Source organism: Quercus suber, unplaced genomic scaffold (genome assembly GCF_002906115.3).
Source record: "Quercus suber isolate HL8 unplaced genomic scaffold, Cork oak 2.0 scaffold_603, whole genome shotgun sequence".
NCBI lineage: Eukaryota > Viridiplantae > Streptophyta > Magnoliopsida > Fagales > Fagaceae > Quercus > Quercus suber.
The window spans coordinates 272,221-289,744 of NW_027070047.1; the positions used below are offsets into that span (position 1 = coordinate 272,221).

The 17,524-nt window shown below is 34.2% G+C and overlaps 2 protein-coding genes across 2 annotated transcripts; one reads left to right on the forward strand and one right to left on the reverse strand.

The window, feature by feature from the left end:
• The first annotated feature begins 1,737 nt into the window (after nucleotides 1-1,737).
• LOC112024963 (uncharacterized) lies at nucleotides 1,738-4,708 on the forward strand. The gene is made up of 2 exons (XM_024057611.2): nucleotides 1,738-3,196; nucleotides 3,857-4,708. The coding sequence occupies exons 1-2, from the start codon at nucleotides 2,506-2,508 to the stop codon at nucleotides 4,486-4,488; spliced, it is 1,323 nt and encodes a 440-aa protein (XP_023913379.2). The 5' UTR covers nucleotides 1,738-2,505; the 3' UTR covers nucleotides 4,489-4,708.
• A 2,502-nt stretch (nucleotides 4,709-7,210) lies between these two features.
• LOC112024999 (putative anthocyanidin reductase) lies at nucleotides 7,211-15,248 on the reverse strand. Its single transcript, XM_065765059.1, has 6 exons — nucleotides 14,867-15,248; nucleotides 8,833-9,000; nucleotides 8,531-8,748; nucleotides 8,281-8,440; nucleotides 7,568-7,775; nucleotides 7,211-7,475 (listed from the first exon to the last, which is right to left on the reverse strand). Exons 1-6 carry the CDS (start codon nucleotides 15,018-15,020, stop codon nucleotides 7,319-7,321), a joined length of 1,065 nt encoding a protein of 354 aa, XP_065621131.1. The 5' UTR covers nucleotides 15,021-15,248; the 3' UTR covers nucleotides 7,211-7,318.
• Between the last annotated feature and the right edge of the window lie 2,276 nt (nucleotides 15,249-17,524).

Sequence of the window (17,524 nt, forward strand, 5' to 3'; positions counted from 1 at the left end):
TAAACATTAAAGTTGAAAAGAAATTAAAAAATAAATAAATAAATAAAGAGAAGAAGAAGAAGAGAAGCCAATGTTAAACACAAGTGGTATGAAATGGGTAATTTTCCATCAAACCTCCTCTTTCCTCCACATTTTCTCCCCAAATTAGAGAGATTCCAAAATCACCCCAAATGTTGGGCGGGTGAGAAAACTCATCAGCCCTACTATTTTCTCTCCCATTTTCCCCCTCAACCAAATACCCCTAGCATATTACTTTTGCTTCACTCTTCTCTCCCCCATTTACTATCCACAATAATCATCCCCAACTAAACGAGCACTAAGATTATTTCCAATGAAATCAATATATATATATATATATTTTTTTTTTAATTTGCCTTTAATAAACTCACCACCCCTTATCAAACTGGTGTGAAGCATAGCTACAATATACTCTATTTTTGCTAAATAATTTTTTTCAAAATTTTCTATTATATCAAAAATACCATTTTAGAGTTACTATTAATTTTGTCTATACATTTTGGTAGTAGCTAATTTGGTCAATTTTGTTTTCAATCGCAATCAATTTAGCTTTTATAGTCAACTCATTAATAGAAATTGACTATAAGTTAAAAATAACAAAAACTAAATTAACCATTACCAAGATGTATGACTAAAATAGTATTTTTACTCTTTAAAAAAAAATCCTCCACCCTCACCTGCCTCTTTCTCTCTATTTCTACAGTATCATAAAGAATATGAAAAGCATATTTAAATAAAATAAAAATAAAATAAGAGAGGGCTTGGTGTGTATTTAATAATAAGTACCTTTCTAAAAAAATAAGTACCTTTTTTTTTTTTTTTGAAAAAACCTAATTTTTTTATTTAAAAAAATAGACTTTCTAACCAAAAATAAGGTAAAGACATGACCCGAGCTTAACGGTCACGGGATAAACAATAAAATCAAATATTACCGTGATTTTTTTTTTTTTTTTGGAGAAGAAGTATTACAATGATTTAAATGCATTCACCGAGTCAATTGACATTATGGTGGCGCCTAAAATCTCAAATACTACTTTCTCTCACCTTTTCATTCTCATTTTCCTATTGGCCAAAATCCTTTTTGCTAATTTTTTCCTTTCTGAGCATTTTACTATTTCCCTTTTAAAGTTCACCATTTTTTCAATCTTCCGAAACGTCCCCACTTCTTTCTTGTGTAGAAAAGGTGATGATGGTGTTTTTTTTTGGGTCAAAATATAAGTAATATATTTTAATTTAATAATATATATATATATATATATATAGAACTCTTCGAATACTTACTTAATCTCTAAAATATATTGTTCCTCTTTGCCTCTTTGGTAATATTAAAGAGGTTAGGAACTTAGAAGTATAATTTAACAAATTATATGTTTATAGGAAATAATAATAATAAAATCTAACAAATTACATGCTGCCTTTTGAAACTTCTAAAGGATCAAAATCTGAATAGTTTATTATTATGGAATGTCACACGATGGTAGAATATTCCAAGTGACCCCAAAATGAAAATCAAAAGCCACTGCTTACGCATTATGTATTTTTTTTTTTTTAAATAATAGCAAGAATGAAATTAATATGCACCTAAAGTCCACCACCACCAAGAGCATAAGCAAAGACTACTGTGCTTTTGGATTGGACAATATAAGGAGCATTCTGCTTGGATAATAACCATTTCAGCTAATGATAATAATAACATCTTGGCTTTACTTGTGAGTTACCATACAATATCTTTCAGACACATCCAAAGCAACCTTGCCTGCGTGTTCTTTGAAGTTTGAGCACCTAAATTTAAGTGAATTTGACTAATGAGTACCTAACTGGGCATCAATTTTTTTGGACTGTCTCTTTCTGAGTCTTATTTACTGTTTCCTTCCTTACAGTAACTAGCATTTATTGGTGTGTCACAGAACAAAGGTTTTTCTTTGTTGGTTGTCATGTTCCCCAAGAGCCAAAGATTCTCCATTTCTTGAATTTATTTCTTTATATTAAATCTTAATCAAATCAAATGGGTACCCCTGGTTTCTAGTTTTAACTTTCAAGTTCATTTGTCTCACTTGGCTCCTTCCTTATGGCCTCGTAGTCGTAGACAGCCATTCCAGAGAAAGTTCCAAAAATGCTCCATGTGATGATGGTGTGGTGGCTTTAGTAGTGGTCTCCTAAAACAGCATTCTTTGAGATTTGAGAATACTTGAATTCTTGTTAACTTTTTTTTTTCTTGGTGTTTCATGAAAAATTTTGATTTGGTTTTTACTCAATGGTTCTTTAGTTTTTGAGTTGTTGGATTTCTATAAGCAAGAAAGTGTAGGGATAATGTTGGTATCAAGATACCCTTTTCCGCTTTCAATGATGGGAAAAGGATGGATAATGGCAATGGAAAGTGATGTGCTTTTGAGATTGAAGAATGTGGGAATAAAGTTGAAGTGAAAGGTGTTTGAAGCTTTTGGAGCCTAATTAGCTAGAAAAAGGAAAAGAAAATAAGGGGATAATATGCCAACGGTGTGGTTCTCTCTGAAGAAGTCTTTACACTGCAAATCAGAACCGTCAGATGTTCATGACCCAAAATCAAGGAAGCAGTTGAGCACAATCTTGACTAGAAAAGCAGGAAGGTCAGGGTGTTCAAGGTCTATAGCAAATCTCAAAGATGTCATCCATGGAAGTAAGAGACACTTAGAGAAGCCACCAAGTTGTAGTCCAAGATCTATTGGGAGTAGTGAGTTCCTCAACCCAATAGCCCATGAAGTAATTTTGAGTAACTCAAGGTGTGAGCTCAAAATCAGTGGTTTTGGTGGTTTCCAAGAAGGGTTTGGTGGTGGTGGTGGTGTTAATAGTGGTGGTGGTGGTAGTGGTGGTGTTCTTAGTGCTAATGGTAGCAATGGTGGTAGTGGTTCAACTTTTGTGGGTACTTTAAGGCCTGGGACACCTGGGCCTGGTGGACACCCAACAATGCACTACTTTAATCCTTCTGTTAGGACCTCAGCAACTCCTCCAAGGAAATCTCCTTTTCTTGTATCAGATAGAGAAGGGTCTGGCATTTTTGGTGGTGGTGGCATCCATTCAAGCAATAGGGTCTCTCTTGAGACAGATTCTAATGGGTCTTCTACAGTGACTTGCCATAAGTGTGGTGAGCAGTTCAGCAAATGGGAAGCTGCTGAAGCTCATCATCTCTCCAAGCATGCTGGTAAAGAAACCCAAACCCTTATTTAGATTTCCATTTTATTCCTTGTTGCTGTCTTCATTCTGGTTATCCCAAACTTTTTCATTGGTACTTTCTTTTTTTTTTTTTTTTTGTTTGAGGAACTGGTACTTTCTAAATTTTGGTGAGGTATTTTCCTCTTTTTGCTTTGCCTCCTGACCACAAAATCCGTACTTTGAGATACAAAGGAATCTTTTACAAATGTGAGCTTCCTTTTCAGCTTTATGTCCAGTGAGTGTTTGCCTGGTTTATCTCCTTTTTGATTTGGAACTAGATTCTGGATTCACCTGCAATTTTTACCTTCCAGAATTTAAAAAAAAAAAAAAAAAAAAAAAACTCCTTCATTTTTTATGGACTGAGAGAAGCCTGTCTAATTAGAACCATGTCTTTCTTTTTGCAATATTGTAGCTGTAACGTCTAAATTTTCTATTTGTTTCAGTTGAAAGCTAGCAATATCTCAGTACTGTATCATGAGTAGTTTGTCTTTTTCATTATTCACCCAAAAGTTGCTTGCATGTTGAGGGTTTGTTCTAATGTTCTTACATTCTTCAGTTCCATATCTGTTTCCTGAAGTTTTTTTTTGGAATTTTGAAATTGCTAAGGTTTAAAGGGTGACAGCAGCTCACTATTTATTCTTTTTGACAGTTACTGAACTTGTGGAAGGTGACTCATCTAGGAAAATTGTTGAAATTATATGCCGGACAAGCTGGTTAAAGTCAGAAAACCATTGTGGTCGGATTGAGAGAGTTTTGAAAGTTCATAATATGCAAAAAACTCTTGCTCGATTCGAAGAATATAGGGAGATGGTGAAAATCAAAGCCAGCAAACTCCCCAAGAAACATCCCCGGTGCCTCGCTGATGGTAATGAACTTTTGAGGTTCTATGGCACAACTGTGGTGTGCTCTCTTGGTCTAAATGGTTCCTCAAGTCTATGTATATCAGAAAGATGCTGTGTTTGTCGAATTATTAGAAATGGATTCTCTGCCAAGAAGGAGCTCAAGGGTGGAATAGGGGTTTTCACAACTTCTACAAGTGGAAGAGCTTTTGAATCTATTGAAATTCTTGAGGAAGAACCAGCTGCAAGGAAAGCTTTAATAGTCTGCAGAGTAATTGCTGGGAGGGTCCATAGGCCTTTGGAAAATATACAAGAAATGGCTGGACAAACAGGATTTGATTCTTTGGCTGGTAAAGTGGGTCTTTATTCAAATATTGAGGAGCTTTATTTGCTCAATTCTAGAGCTCTCCTTCCTTGCTTTGTGGTAATATGCAAACCTTGAAGAAAGATAAAAGATGCTTTACATTATCACATTGAAGTTATGTGAATCTGTTTTGGTTATTCTAGAAATTTTGTCTAGAGGTTTTCCCCCTTCTTTGTTGTGGAAGGAATTTGATTTTTCTTTCTATCCTCTATTCAATTTCAAATATATTAAAGATTTGTACTTCCTCTTTATTCAATGCATGTTGTTGTTAATGCAGAAATCAATACCAAACTGTATATATTCTGGATCATGTTTAAAGTCAATACTGCACAAACAAAACATTTTGTAGCTACTTGTAGACATGCCTAAGGGTAGCTAGCATTGGGATGTTGAGAAAGGAAGTTTAAGTGAAAAGGTCTATCACCAATTATTTGAATAAGTACTGAAACATTCAAGAATGAAAGATTTTATATTTTAGTACTGGTGAAATCATGGCATAATATAATGAAAGATGCCTTCTTTGAAAATCATTTGAAATCATTTATTAATTTCATGAAACAATTTGAGTCTTTTGATTATGATATTTATTGAATTATTCAGATGCACATGGCAGTGTCAAGTTGCTCAAACTAACATAGTTTTTTTAAATTTTTATATTCATGTCATAATGAATAAGTATCCAAATCTCAGGTGTTAGCTTGAAAATCAGTGCTAATGGTGATTAAATCTATAATGTTGGAATAATATAAAAGTAATATAAGGCAAAGACTTAATGAGTTTTGAAAAAAGATGCCAGCTTGAATTTTGTGCATCAAAATGCAAAACTAAACAGAATCAATTGTTTACCCTATATATTAACTAGCCATACAACAATTGGAGACAGGGTACCAAAAAAACCACTAAATTAATGAACTCAAACTTAGACTCCATTTTTCTTTTTTTAAAAATTTATAATGACAGCATCTCAGTTATAGATAGAAGGGTCATGGAACCATCGTGATATAAGGGAGGCTTAGTGGCTTAAGAAGATAAGACTCTTATTGGCATTTTTTTGTATTTCAGTATGCATACTTCAAATTTATAAGTAAATGATAGCCACAAGCATTATTCTTTGTGAAAGGGGCATGTGGATGTGGTCCTTGTTGGAGGGTTATGCTTCAAAGGTTAACCAGAAGACAAAAACCAAGGATCAAAAGTTATATTGCTAACATTCCGGACATATCTTGTGTCACTTCAAAAATTGTCACTTTTAATTTTGTGCTGTAAATGCTGTGTGTTACTCTTTAATTATCAGGTTTTCTTTCCTCTGGAGCTCAAGGATTCTGTTGGCTCGGGAGCATCTAAAATTTAAGATAAGGTCAGGGACCCATCTCTCTCTCAGTCTCTATCTTACAGTTTTATAGTGGCAAGTTTTATTGTTCACTTTTGAAAGGCCTTCAAGGACCTCCACCTGGATATGTATTGCTGATTTCATTTCCTTGCTGATCTGTACAATGCATTTAAAGCTCTCTGGCACATGCATCTCATTAATGTATGCTAACCTAACCTAACAACTCTTGTCTGAATTTTTGTACCGAACGAATTGAATTGGTATTCATTTTCAGTCTTGAATGTTTAGATGGGGTAGTTTGGTAGCAGATGAGCACAAATGAAAGATATTTAGTGCAGTTTCAATGACTCCTTGATTTAGACACTCCATCTGTTGGGCTGGCACTTTGCTGTGTCATACAAAGATTTAATCTTCTGCACTGGCTAGAAACCAGTATAAATATTTTATGCAAACATCACCTAGAGAGGTTGGCTAAATAAACAAATACAACTAAAGAATCCTAGTGTATAAAATCACAATAGGAAGCCTTCAAACCAGGACTCAAATAGAATAGGAGCACAAAGATATATGAGAAGTACCATCTAATGATTTTCTATAGTTTGGTCTTGCTTCTTCCTGAGTCAACTAATAACAACCTGTTTTATTTATTTTCTCTCTGAACTTAAACTTACTGGAATAAACAAACTAACCCTCTGCACATTGTGTTCACATTTCTAGATGATTAGAATGGTACTTGCAAATTGCAATAACCCTTGAAACTAAAAATGGTGGGCCAAGTAGATAGCTCAAAGTGGCCTAGGCTATAACTGAAATATGGTCCTACTTAGATCAATAAGAGACAATAAATCCAAAATCACCTCGGGGAACAAACGTAGAACTTTGTTAATTAAGTTGAGCTAGTCTTTTGACTAAAGCTGCGTAGCCTGAATATAATTGTTCTGCATTAATTTCCAACCTATTGGCATGTAGAGCAATTTCTTTGTATTATTCTTATATTCTTGCTAGATCTTGTTCTTATTGTTCCGCAATAATTTCCACAACTATTGACTTGTAAAATGACTTCCTCGTATTATTCTGATATCCTTGTTAGATGTTGTTATTGCTATGCTGCAACACATCATCAATTCAATCTAATGTATTAGCTACTTTTAGGCAGATATGGCTGCCTTTGGCACTTAAAAAGCATCTTATGGCCATTCAATTCTTGCAGCCTAAACTCAAACAAATTTTAAGACTAGTAATTAATGTGTTTTGATAATGACCTACTAACCCAACATTTGTTAGTTGAAAGTTCAAATCAACATGAAGGTATAGGTTAATTCGGATCTAGAATCAACGCCTACAAAGTCAGCTCATAACCGCATATCATGTCTACAATCAATTTGCATCCAGGCGCACGTATTCCGATCATTAATAATAGCTTTGAATTTTTTGAAACTGGGACATCAGAAAACGACACATACCAATATCAAGCTTGAATCTGATCATTTGATTTTTCTCTTTGATTTATTTCTACCAACAATAAAGTTACATCTTTTTATTTCAAAAGTTCAGTTTTTTTAACTATAGCAAAAAACATTACTCAACATTTTGAGATAGAAAGCCATAATCTAGACAGGAAGTGATTGTCTGATGTATTATGTCTTCTACTCCATACTTGTAATTGAAACCCAAATTTCTTAGCTTCTTCGAAGAAATTTCAGGAGGTACTAGATCGTTTTCATTCTCCACCGACCTGCATATGTAAGGGTATCATAGGAAATCTCAAAGTCCCCATTGATATATCATTTCACTTCAAAATTAAAATAGAAAAATAAAAGGAGCTACCTAATATGTGAGCTGGAGTACTCCTCAGCTAGGAGCTCAACCAACTTGGACATTTTACAATTTTGGGCACAGCATATATATCGACCTTCTGCTTTAGCATGCGCCATAAGGAACATGTGGGCACTGCATATATCTTCGACGTGAACTAAAGAAATCGACCCCATCCTTGTGTTCACGGCAGACAATATCCCAAAGAACTCAGGGTCACCTATATAGATCATCAATTCCACATGCTTAAACATCTTTACTTTGTTTGTACATGCAGTTTTTTCCCTTGAAGAGTTTTAGGTATGCATTTGATGTAAAGCAAATAAGTTTTAAACTCAGATTTATTTGAACTGAGATATTTTGGACTTGTGTGGACTACTGTACATTAGGATATCTCAGAAATTAGTTGGAGAAGTAGGTTACTAAAGTGTTTTGGAAGTATTGATGTTTTTAGTCATTGTAGATAAGGTATTGAATGTCCTCATATTGACATTGCCTCTGCCTCTGGTAATCAAGTTATTTCTTTTGTTCTGGACTTGTAGAGAGCAGTAAGCCATTGAGTAATATGTAATGAGATTATATTTTCTTTTCTATAAATGATAAATTTATTTGCAGAAAAACACAAAACACAGTAAAGGCGTACAAGAGTAAAACTGAAAGAAATCAGAACCTAAAGAAATTGTAGCATGTTGAACTTAGAGCTCATAAGATAATTGCAAAATCACCTGTTATTGGTGACAAGAGAACTCGAATGCTCGATGGGACATCAAAAGTGAGGAATGGGCCACCAACGGTAGTTGTTATCACTGATACAAGATCAATGTCATTCTCATTTGCAAATTTAAATGCTGCTTCCTCCGATAGAAGCTTCGAAAGGATATAAACCTATGAAACCAAAATCCCCCACAGTAGATGATTGTACAACTACTACGTGCACAACAATGTCGACAATAAAAGAGGGAGGGGGAACATTACCCATCCGTTTGTTTTTGTCTTCCACACATGATCAACATGAGTTTGGCAAGATTCATCAACAATAGGTCTCCAATTGCCACTGCTGTCTTTGGCAGTTATAGTACTAATGGAAGATGTGAAGACAACCCTTTTCACAGATTTCGATTTCAAGCAGGCTTTAAGAAGGTTTAAGGTTCCTTTTATTGTAGGGTCTATGATATTTGTTTGAACATAAGTCTCTTCAAATTCAGAAAAGAACCAAAGTGTTAAATTGTTAACTGAAAAGTTTTAGATAGCTTGGTAATTTGTTCTCATGGGATTACCTATGTCTTCATTTGCAAGAACACTAAATTTCATGGAAGCTGCCACGTGAAACACACCATCACAGCCCTTTACAGCCTCATCGAAGCTCCCTTCTTCTTGCAAATCAGCTCGGAACAATCTCAACCGGTTACTGCTCGGCCACAAGGATAATAGGTATAATGACTTTGCTGAGATAAATTAGGAAACCATTTAGCCTACTTATAATAACTCTTAATTACAAGAAGATGAAATAGATGTACAGATATCTGATTTCAAACAAAGGGGGAAAAGGCAATTTGAATTGGTAACGAACTGGATAGTACTTGTTATTGCAGCTACATGATCAACTCAATAGATTGACCACTACACCAAATACTTTGTGACAAGGAGTACAATTTCTTGTATACAGTAATGAGATGTGCATGATATATAAATAAATCTTGGTCTGGAGGTTCTATAATCACTTAAACCTTTTGTTAGTGGAACTTTCCCTACACATCTAGGAGTAAATTAGTTTCTTTATGGAGCAGAAAGCCTCTGGCTCTACGAGTTCTACCAGGAGAATGAATTTTCAGCGAGCCAGACCTTTACTAATCAGCAATTCTTCAAGCTACTAGACATATGTTACCCCCAGTTATAAATATATGTTACAATAATTCTAGAGCCTTCGTAGATGATAAAGTTTTTATCTTTTCCAAAAAAAACAAAGGATGATAAAGTAATGCAAGTGAATGGCCCAAATAACAACTCATAAAAATCTGTCAACTAAATTATTGTAGAAAGTGTTACAAAAATTATTGGTCCTGTAATCTTATTAGCTATACTATTATTTAAGGAGTTTTTCTTGTTTGGATTCTTCATTTTTTAGTTAAAAAATACCCCTACATCTCTATGTTTAAGTAGAGACAAAACTAAAGGACAATCTGATAAAAATGCAACTCTAACTTCTACTAAAACATTGTTTAAAAAATAAGACCACTCTCTTATTAATTTTTCAAATTATTTTATTCACTTATAAATTAAGGAGAATGAATTTTCAGCGAGCCAGACCTTTACTAATCAGCAATTCTTCAAGCTACTAGACATATGTTACCCCCAGTTATAAATATATGTTACAATAATTCTAGAGCCTTCGTAGATGATAAAGTTTTTATCTTTTCCAAAAAAAACAAAGGATGATAAAGTAATGCAAGTGAATGGCCCAAATAACAACTCATAAAAATCTGTCAACTAAATTATTGTAGAAAGTGTTACAAAAATTATTGGTCCTGTAATCTTATTAGCTATACTATTATTTAAGGAGTTTTTCTTGTTTGGATTCTTCATTTTTTAGTTAAAAAATACCCCTACATCTCTATGTTTAAGTAGAGACAAAACTAAAGGACAATCTGATAAAAATGCAACTCTAACTTCTACTAAAACATTGTTTAAAAAATAAGACCACTCTCTTATTAATTTTTCAAATTATTTTATTCACTTATAAATTAAATTTTCAAAATAAAAATTATATATATATATATATAAAATAATATACTGATTCGTTTATTTTACCTCTATTTTTTTTTTTTACATAAAGAATAGAAGAAAGTGCTGTCAACTTGCCTCCACAAAGGTGAAGATTAGAAGGGCAGAGAGACATTTCCAGGAATGAGTCATTCCCAAGCGGTTTCTGCTGGAGAAGATATGGTTATGGAACAAAAAGGATTCCCCCAGGAACCAGGTGAAGTAGAGGAGATAGATGAAGTAGAAACTCAAAATCAACGTCAGACTGATGGCACGCAGGATTCAAATTCTGATGGTAAGAGTAAGTGCTCTCTCTTTTTCTCTCTTTGGCTGCAGTCATACTGACACCGGGCTTGCAAATGAGTTTTCAAATATCTTATGTGTCCGATCATTCTAACTTGCAAATATTGCATTTGTGAAGTTGGCTAAAATGTGACACACGGACACAAATGATAATTGTTGCAGGTACAATTGGAAATGAGCCATCAGCCATACATGGGAATTTGGTGCACACATAATGTACCCTCCTACTCCCACACCTCTCATCCATGAGAAGGTATTTAATGAAACAATTTCGTAAGACTTCTTTCTCACAACATATGAAATAAATATGTGAGGAACTCTTTTTTTTTTTTTTTTTTGGTAAACAGACGATTCATTACACAAACTAAAACAAGACAACAGGTTCAGAGCAATGCCTAGAAAAGAACATGCCAGAAAAATCATCCATAACTACAGACAAAATGTCCTCAGGCGGACTAAGAAAGGAAAGAAAATCAATGTCTTGATCAACGCCCCTCCTAGCAAGAACATCCGCACACCGGTTAGCTTGACGATAGCAATGTTTAAATTGAATCTGGTGGAATTGAGTCACCAACTGCTTGCAGTCATCCAAAATAGGAGATATGACGTTGTTCTCATACCTTAAATTAAGAAAGACATCCACAATTGCTTTCGCATCAAGCTCTACAATCAAAGAAGGAACCTGTAAATTATGGCAGAGAATTAAGCCATCCCTTAGACCCCATAATTCAGCCATAAAGCTGTTTGTTGCACCAATACGCCTCGAGAACCCAGCCATCCATTCGCCCCGCTCATCTCTAACAACTCCTCCACACCCTGCTGAACCTGAGAGAGTAGAGAGAGCTCCGTCTGTGTTCAGCTTCGCCCATCCCTCTGGTGGTCTTTCCCAACGAATTCTCTTAATAACATTCCGGGTTGGGCCTCTAGGAGAGTGAACGCAATACAAAAAATCTTCAGTTTGGCTGCTTATCTCGGCAGCCAGCCTTGGATTTTGAGGCTTCCTGTTAAAAACAAGATTGTTTCTGCTTTTCCAAACATTCCAAATAGCAAAAGGAAAGATCATATTCCAAGGAGGCTTTCCATCAATGAGACTTTTATACATCCTTCCATTTGTATTCAGCCACTCTTGCAGATTTGCATTCCAAAAGTCTTGGTTTGTAGCTTGAACTCCCAGGTGGCGCCAAACAGATTGCACAGAGGAACAATCTCTGAGAGGATCAAGGATTGATTCTGGTTCCCTTAGACAAACAGGACACATCACATCATTAACCACTCCCCTACGCACCAAGCAACTTTTCACTCCGATACTATTGTGAGAGCACATCCAAAGAAAGGTCTTAATACGAGGCAAAGTTTTAGCTTTCCAAATCCAACCAGCAGAAAAAGAAGGGGCTGGCACAGTCTCCATAGCATAACTATAGGCACTTTTAAGGTCAAAATTGCCTCTAGGATTCCCTGCCCATGATAGCTTGTCTCTACCTCTACCTGTCAAGGATAGCGGAGTGGCTTGAATCATCATCTTAATGTCTATAGGAAGGTCAAATGGGATTTGATCCCAATCCCATCTTGTGTCCTTAATAATATCCTTTACTTCCAAAACTTCAGCTCCCCTAGGAAGTGGACCTTGAATGAGCTGCCGAAGGGGTCCCTTCTCTGTCCAGTTACTTTACCAAAGGTGTAAAGTGCTATCTCTACCTATTGCTCATCTACTGCCATTAGTAAAAACCTCCATGCCTTTTTTCATTGCTCTCCAAGTTTGAGAACATGGCAGCCTATTAGCACTGATGGTATTAACTCTCCTTTGATTGCAATACTTCATTCTAAGCACTTCAACCCAAGGTTTGCCCCTCTCCGTGTGGAATATCCAATTGAGTTTAGCAAGCAACGCAACATTTCTGCCCTTGGCTGCTTGCAGACCCAATCCTCCTGCCTCCTTAGGTTTGTCCACCTTATGCCAACCAACCCAATGGATTTTTTTCGCTGCATCAGATGATCCCCATAAAAAATTCCGGTTAACCCGGTCTATACCATCCAGGATTTTCTGAGGAAGATAAACACCTTGCATGACATAAGAAGGAATAGTGGCTGAAGAAGCTTGAATAAGGACCGAGCGACCAGCCAAGGAAAGCATGTTAGCTTTCCACCCTGCTAACTTTTGCTTAACTCTATCCAAAATGAAGTTGAAATCTTGAGTAGAGGTTCTTGTGTGCTTTATAGGGAATCCTAAGTACTTACCAAGGTTGGGTGTGGAAGTAAATCCTAAGATATCACAAAGCGACTCATGGGTATCCCTATCCACATTTGGAGAGAAATACACTTTCGACTTGGACTCACTTATAGTTTGACCCGAAACACTACAAAATTCATCCAAAACATCCCAAAATACACTTTCGACTTGGACTCACATATGTTGTGAAAATATATTTTATAAAACTGCCACATAAGATAATTTTTCCTCATGCGTGGTCTACTTCAAATATATATTGAGTTAATTGACTCCCTATACACCATCCCATGGGTCATCAATCACAAAAACACGACTGCCTCCTTAGAATTGAGCAACAACATTATGTGCCTGTAAAGTAATGAAGGGTTTGAATGGATTTTAACTTTTTTTTTTTAATTTTAATTTTTTTTTAATTTTTTTTTTCTCTATTAAATTTTATACAAAATGACCCTGGTCCTTTACCACTTGAACCAAGACTTGGGTGGCATTCTGCAACTTGCAAGGATCTTTGCTTTATCAAATCCATATTAAAATAGTACAAACCTACTGGTATATAGGAGTTATATAAAATGCTTAAAATTTTTCTTTTATGTTGGCTCATAAGTTGAAACTCTCTTTTAAAAAAAAATTACCAAAAAATAATTTATGGGGCCTTAAATGTTTTAAATTCTCCCGTAAGTCAAATGCATACGTATGCACATTCTCAAAAAAAAAAAAATGCATACGTATGTATGCAATAAATATTGGCCACCTACAACCTCAAGCATGTATTTAATTAACGAAATGACTTTTTCAAGTACTAAAAAAATTTCATCCCAAATTATGTATATATAAAAAAATAAAAAAAAATCATCATGTGGTTCAATTCAACAGCATGTGGTTCAAATCATCATGTGGAGGGATCAAGTTTTGTCTCCTTGAAAGGTACCATAGATTAGAATGATAGAGTGGACTCCCAACATATAATTGCAAGATAGGCTTTCACGTTCGGTGAGGAATTGAATGATTCAAGTTCAAGAATGATCGAAGCTCCCCAATACCAACCAAGCTTTTAATGTATTTGAATCTAATTAGCTCATTTTAAAAGTTAAAAGAGAAACTTATGACTAGAATTTGAAAAAAAAAAAAATGATATTGGATTCCATGGTCTAGCTGAAATGGAAAAACAAAAACATAAAAAAGGTCCATGAATATAGTTTATAAATTCACTTGTTCTTAGTGTTCTAAGGTTTTTTTTTTTTTTCTTCGTAAAAGGTTGTTCTAAGGAAAAACTCATGTTCTCATATTCACAAAAAGGCATAAAATAATGACCTAAACATGTTGCTAAGATAATTTTCAAAAAGTGTTATAAAATTATCGTTTAGAAACGCAGCCAATATCCAATATCATGTTTTGAGGTTTTCTTTTTCCACTTTCAACCACCCAAAAAAAGAAAAAAAGAAAAAGGAAAATCTGCTTTGTTATCTTGTTTTCTGAGAACAGTTTGTTAACTTAATTACCAACCATAATGTTCTTAATTTCTTAGCCTAATCTATAAGATTGTTCTACCTTGGCATGAAATTTTGTCATGCTAATTGAGAATTTATGTCACATAATTTGCAAGAAAATGGTTAATCAGTTGATAGTGCAAAGTCAAAGCGTGACCTCCATGCCATGCCATGCCAAAACAAATTCCTATAAAGCCACACCGAAATTTCTAATATGGACCAAAAAAAAAAAAATTCTTGCAACTATATGCTCTATATATAGTTTAATACACAACTAATAGTCAGCAATTTCATCTATAAAAAAAATCAGCAATTAAACCTTTTCTTCTCTCATGTTTTCAATCATTTCCATTTCAACTAAGCTGGATTCAAAGCTCAAATCTCTCTCCTTAATAGTAGCAGTAATCAAACCAGAAGCTCACATACACACTCTCTCTCTTTCTCTTTCTTATTAGCAAATCTATAAGCAAGCCAAAAACATCAAAAAATGAAGAAAAAGAGCAAAAGGAGGAGTTTTGAGTAAGAGTTGCTGACCAGGATCTCGGACAGTGGCATGAACCTTGTAGCCTCTGTCAAGGAGAGTCTTAACCAACCAAGACCCAATATAGCCTGTTGCACCAGTAACACAGTATGTTGGAACCCTCTCCCTCTCTCTATTGCCCTCCAAATTTTCTTCTTGGCTCTCCATTTCCTTAAAACTGTCTCACTCCAATAGAAACCTCTCTTATAAATTCATTCTGGTCTATTGTCTATGATGAGGGAATTATATAACATTAATGATGGTGAAAGTTCCCATTAGTCATAATTGCATAAGATTGTTTATATTTTATATTTATAAACTACTGTATTAAATTAAGAACAACCAGACAGGTGTAGCATATATCCGGGTCATATTAAAAAAAAAAACAAAAACAAAAACAAAAACAAAAAAGAATTAAGAATATTTGCGGGTCATAATAGTACATGTCATATTAAAAGTGATATGGCTGATTAAGATGGTAATGCAATTATTCTCAAAAAAAATATATGGTGATGCAACTACATCATAGGATAAACATTAACAAATTTGGAGATTATAATGGTCCATGTCATCAATGCATGCCTTTCACGTGTTAAATTACCAGAAGAAAATAACAAAATAGATATATTCAAAATAAGTTAGAATGGATTATGGAATATAAAAACCGAAACTAGTAAAATCTTACTTAAATAAAAACTTCTGTCTTTGATAAAACATGAAAAAAAAAAAAAAAACTACTGTCTTTGTTACAAGCTTGAAAATAAAACTGTCTGAAGAGTTACAAGATTACAAAGTAAAAACTTTATTTGAAACTGAAAGGTTACAAGATTCTATCTGAAGGGAAGGGTTACAGGATTACAAGAGAGGAAGGATTACAAAAGTCTTTCTGAGGGAGAGAGGGCTATCTTCTTTTTGGGATTTAAACTTGGAAACTAGAACTTTAGAGAATTTGGACCTTAAATTTGAACTTGTCTTTTGTCTTCAAAGTCTGTCCTTTTTATAGATGAAATGAACCATGGTAAGTCTTCAAAAGTAACCTAAGTTAGTAAAGTTAACTCAAGTTAATTTGTTGGTGGAAACTTGTAAAATATTGTGGAAATTACTATTGAGCAGTAGTTTGTCTGAGAATCTATCAGTCTCTTTTCACATATGCTAATAAACAGTAGACGCATGCTTATGAACATTTGTCTGGAATGTCTTGGATTTGTCTTAAAGTTATTCACGTGTATTGGTGAATAGTGATCTGTTGCAATGAATAGTGATCTGTCATTGATGAATAATAATCTGTCATAGTTGTCTGTCCTTTCTGTTTTCTGTTAATAGCTATAGTAGCTATTATGTTATTATGTCTGTTAGTTAGACTCTTGTAATAATCACTACTTGAATACACTATCATTGCTGACCTTGTATTCTGAAGGGATGTTGCCTCAATTGAGATGCCTTCATGCTCTATCTAAAATCTTTAATAAAGATTTCTGTTTTAGCAAAATTTGGTTTGACATTTTAGCCTTAGAATGGCTATCTTGCTTGCTAGACAATTGACCGTTAATTTTAAAATTAACAAATTAATATAGTGCAAGTACGCCTTAGCTAAAGGCCTTCATGCAACTGGTGATCAAATCTAGGCATTGTAGTTTCAAATACTTCTGAAGGGGTTTATCCAAAGGGTTCTATTAGAAGGCTATCTATTTCTGAGAGGGATTCAAATATTTATGAGAAGGACTTTGTTAAATTGAGTAAAATCTTAGCATAAAATCTTTCTGAAAACAAACTTTAAACAAACTATATGTATTTCAAATAATATGTATATGCTTAAGTGCTACTGGGTAGAACTTATAGTGTCATCTACCTTTGGATTTGTAGTAATCTCATCATTGTCTGTTATTGGCTCATCAGTATTTTTGTCCTTAAATATTGAGATTTCTTTCAGCAAGTGTATATCTTTAGAGATTGGGGGTAGGATGAACTTAAAAAATACTTCGGTTTCCAATATATTATTATATTTTCCATTGTCTGTCGTGGAAAAATGATAAAGTAAAGCCAAAAAAGGATTCCCCAAAATAACTTTAGAGGACAACTTGTCTACTGAGAAGAAAGGTGTTCTGAAATTGATTCCATTATTATATATGTAGGTCTTTGTCAATTTATTACTTATTTTAAGTTTATCACCGTTAGCCTGAGTTAAGTTGTCTGTTGTTGATTCATAATATTTGAAAGGTATCAATCCTTTTTGTATACAATTCATGTCAGCACCGGAATCAACAAGTGCAATAACTGTTAACGAGAATTCTTTATGAAAAACCAGAGTTATTTCAGTATACCGCTTCTAGAATATCATTTTGTCAATTATATTTAAAAATTCTTCTTTATGTTCATCTTTATAAAAACTTTTATCCGTATAATTATTTCTGTCAGGAAGAGAGGAGTCTGTCAAGGGTTCATTAGCATATCTAATTCTATCCTTACACTAATTACTTGTGCAGCTATTTGCTCAATCATGTCTTTTAAAATGAAATTTTCTGATTTTAATTCTTTTCTTAGATTATTAATATTTGTTTGTAAATCTGTTACTGTTACAAGTTTACTAGGTTTAAATCTATCAGTAATTTTTGCAAAATTATAGGTTGACTTATAATCTTTCAAATCTATCAGTTTGAGTTAAAGATTCTTTT

Bases quoted from the DNA above. Each gene is read 5' to 3' on its own strand.
- LOC112024999 (XM_065765059.1), bottom strand. From the start codon at position 15,020: ATGGAGAGCCAAGAAGAAAATTTGGAGGGCAATAGAGAGAGGGAGAGG. The intron at 8,441-8,530 runs GTAATGTTCCCC...TTGGTTTCATAG, and splicing joins AGACAAAAACAAACGGATGG to GTTTATATCCTTTCGAAGCT. The intron at 7,776-8,280 runs GTGATTTTGCAA...TGATCTATATAG, and splicing joins TCTCTTGTCACCAATAACAG to GTGACCCTGAGTTCTTTGGG.
- LOC112024963 (XM_024057611.2), top strand. From the start codon at position 2,506: ATGCCAACGGTGTGGTTCTCTCTGAAGAAGTCTTTACACTGCAAATCA. The intron at 3,197-3,856 runs GTAAAGAAACCC...TCTTTTTGACAG, and splicing joins TCATCTCTCCAAGCATGCTG to TTACTGAACTTGTGGAAGGT.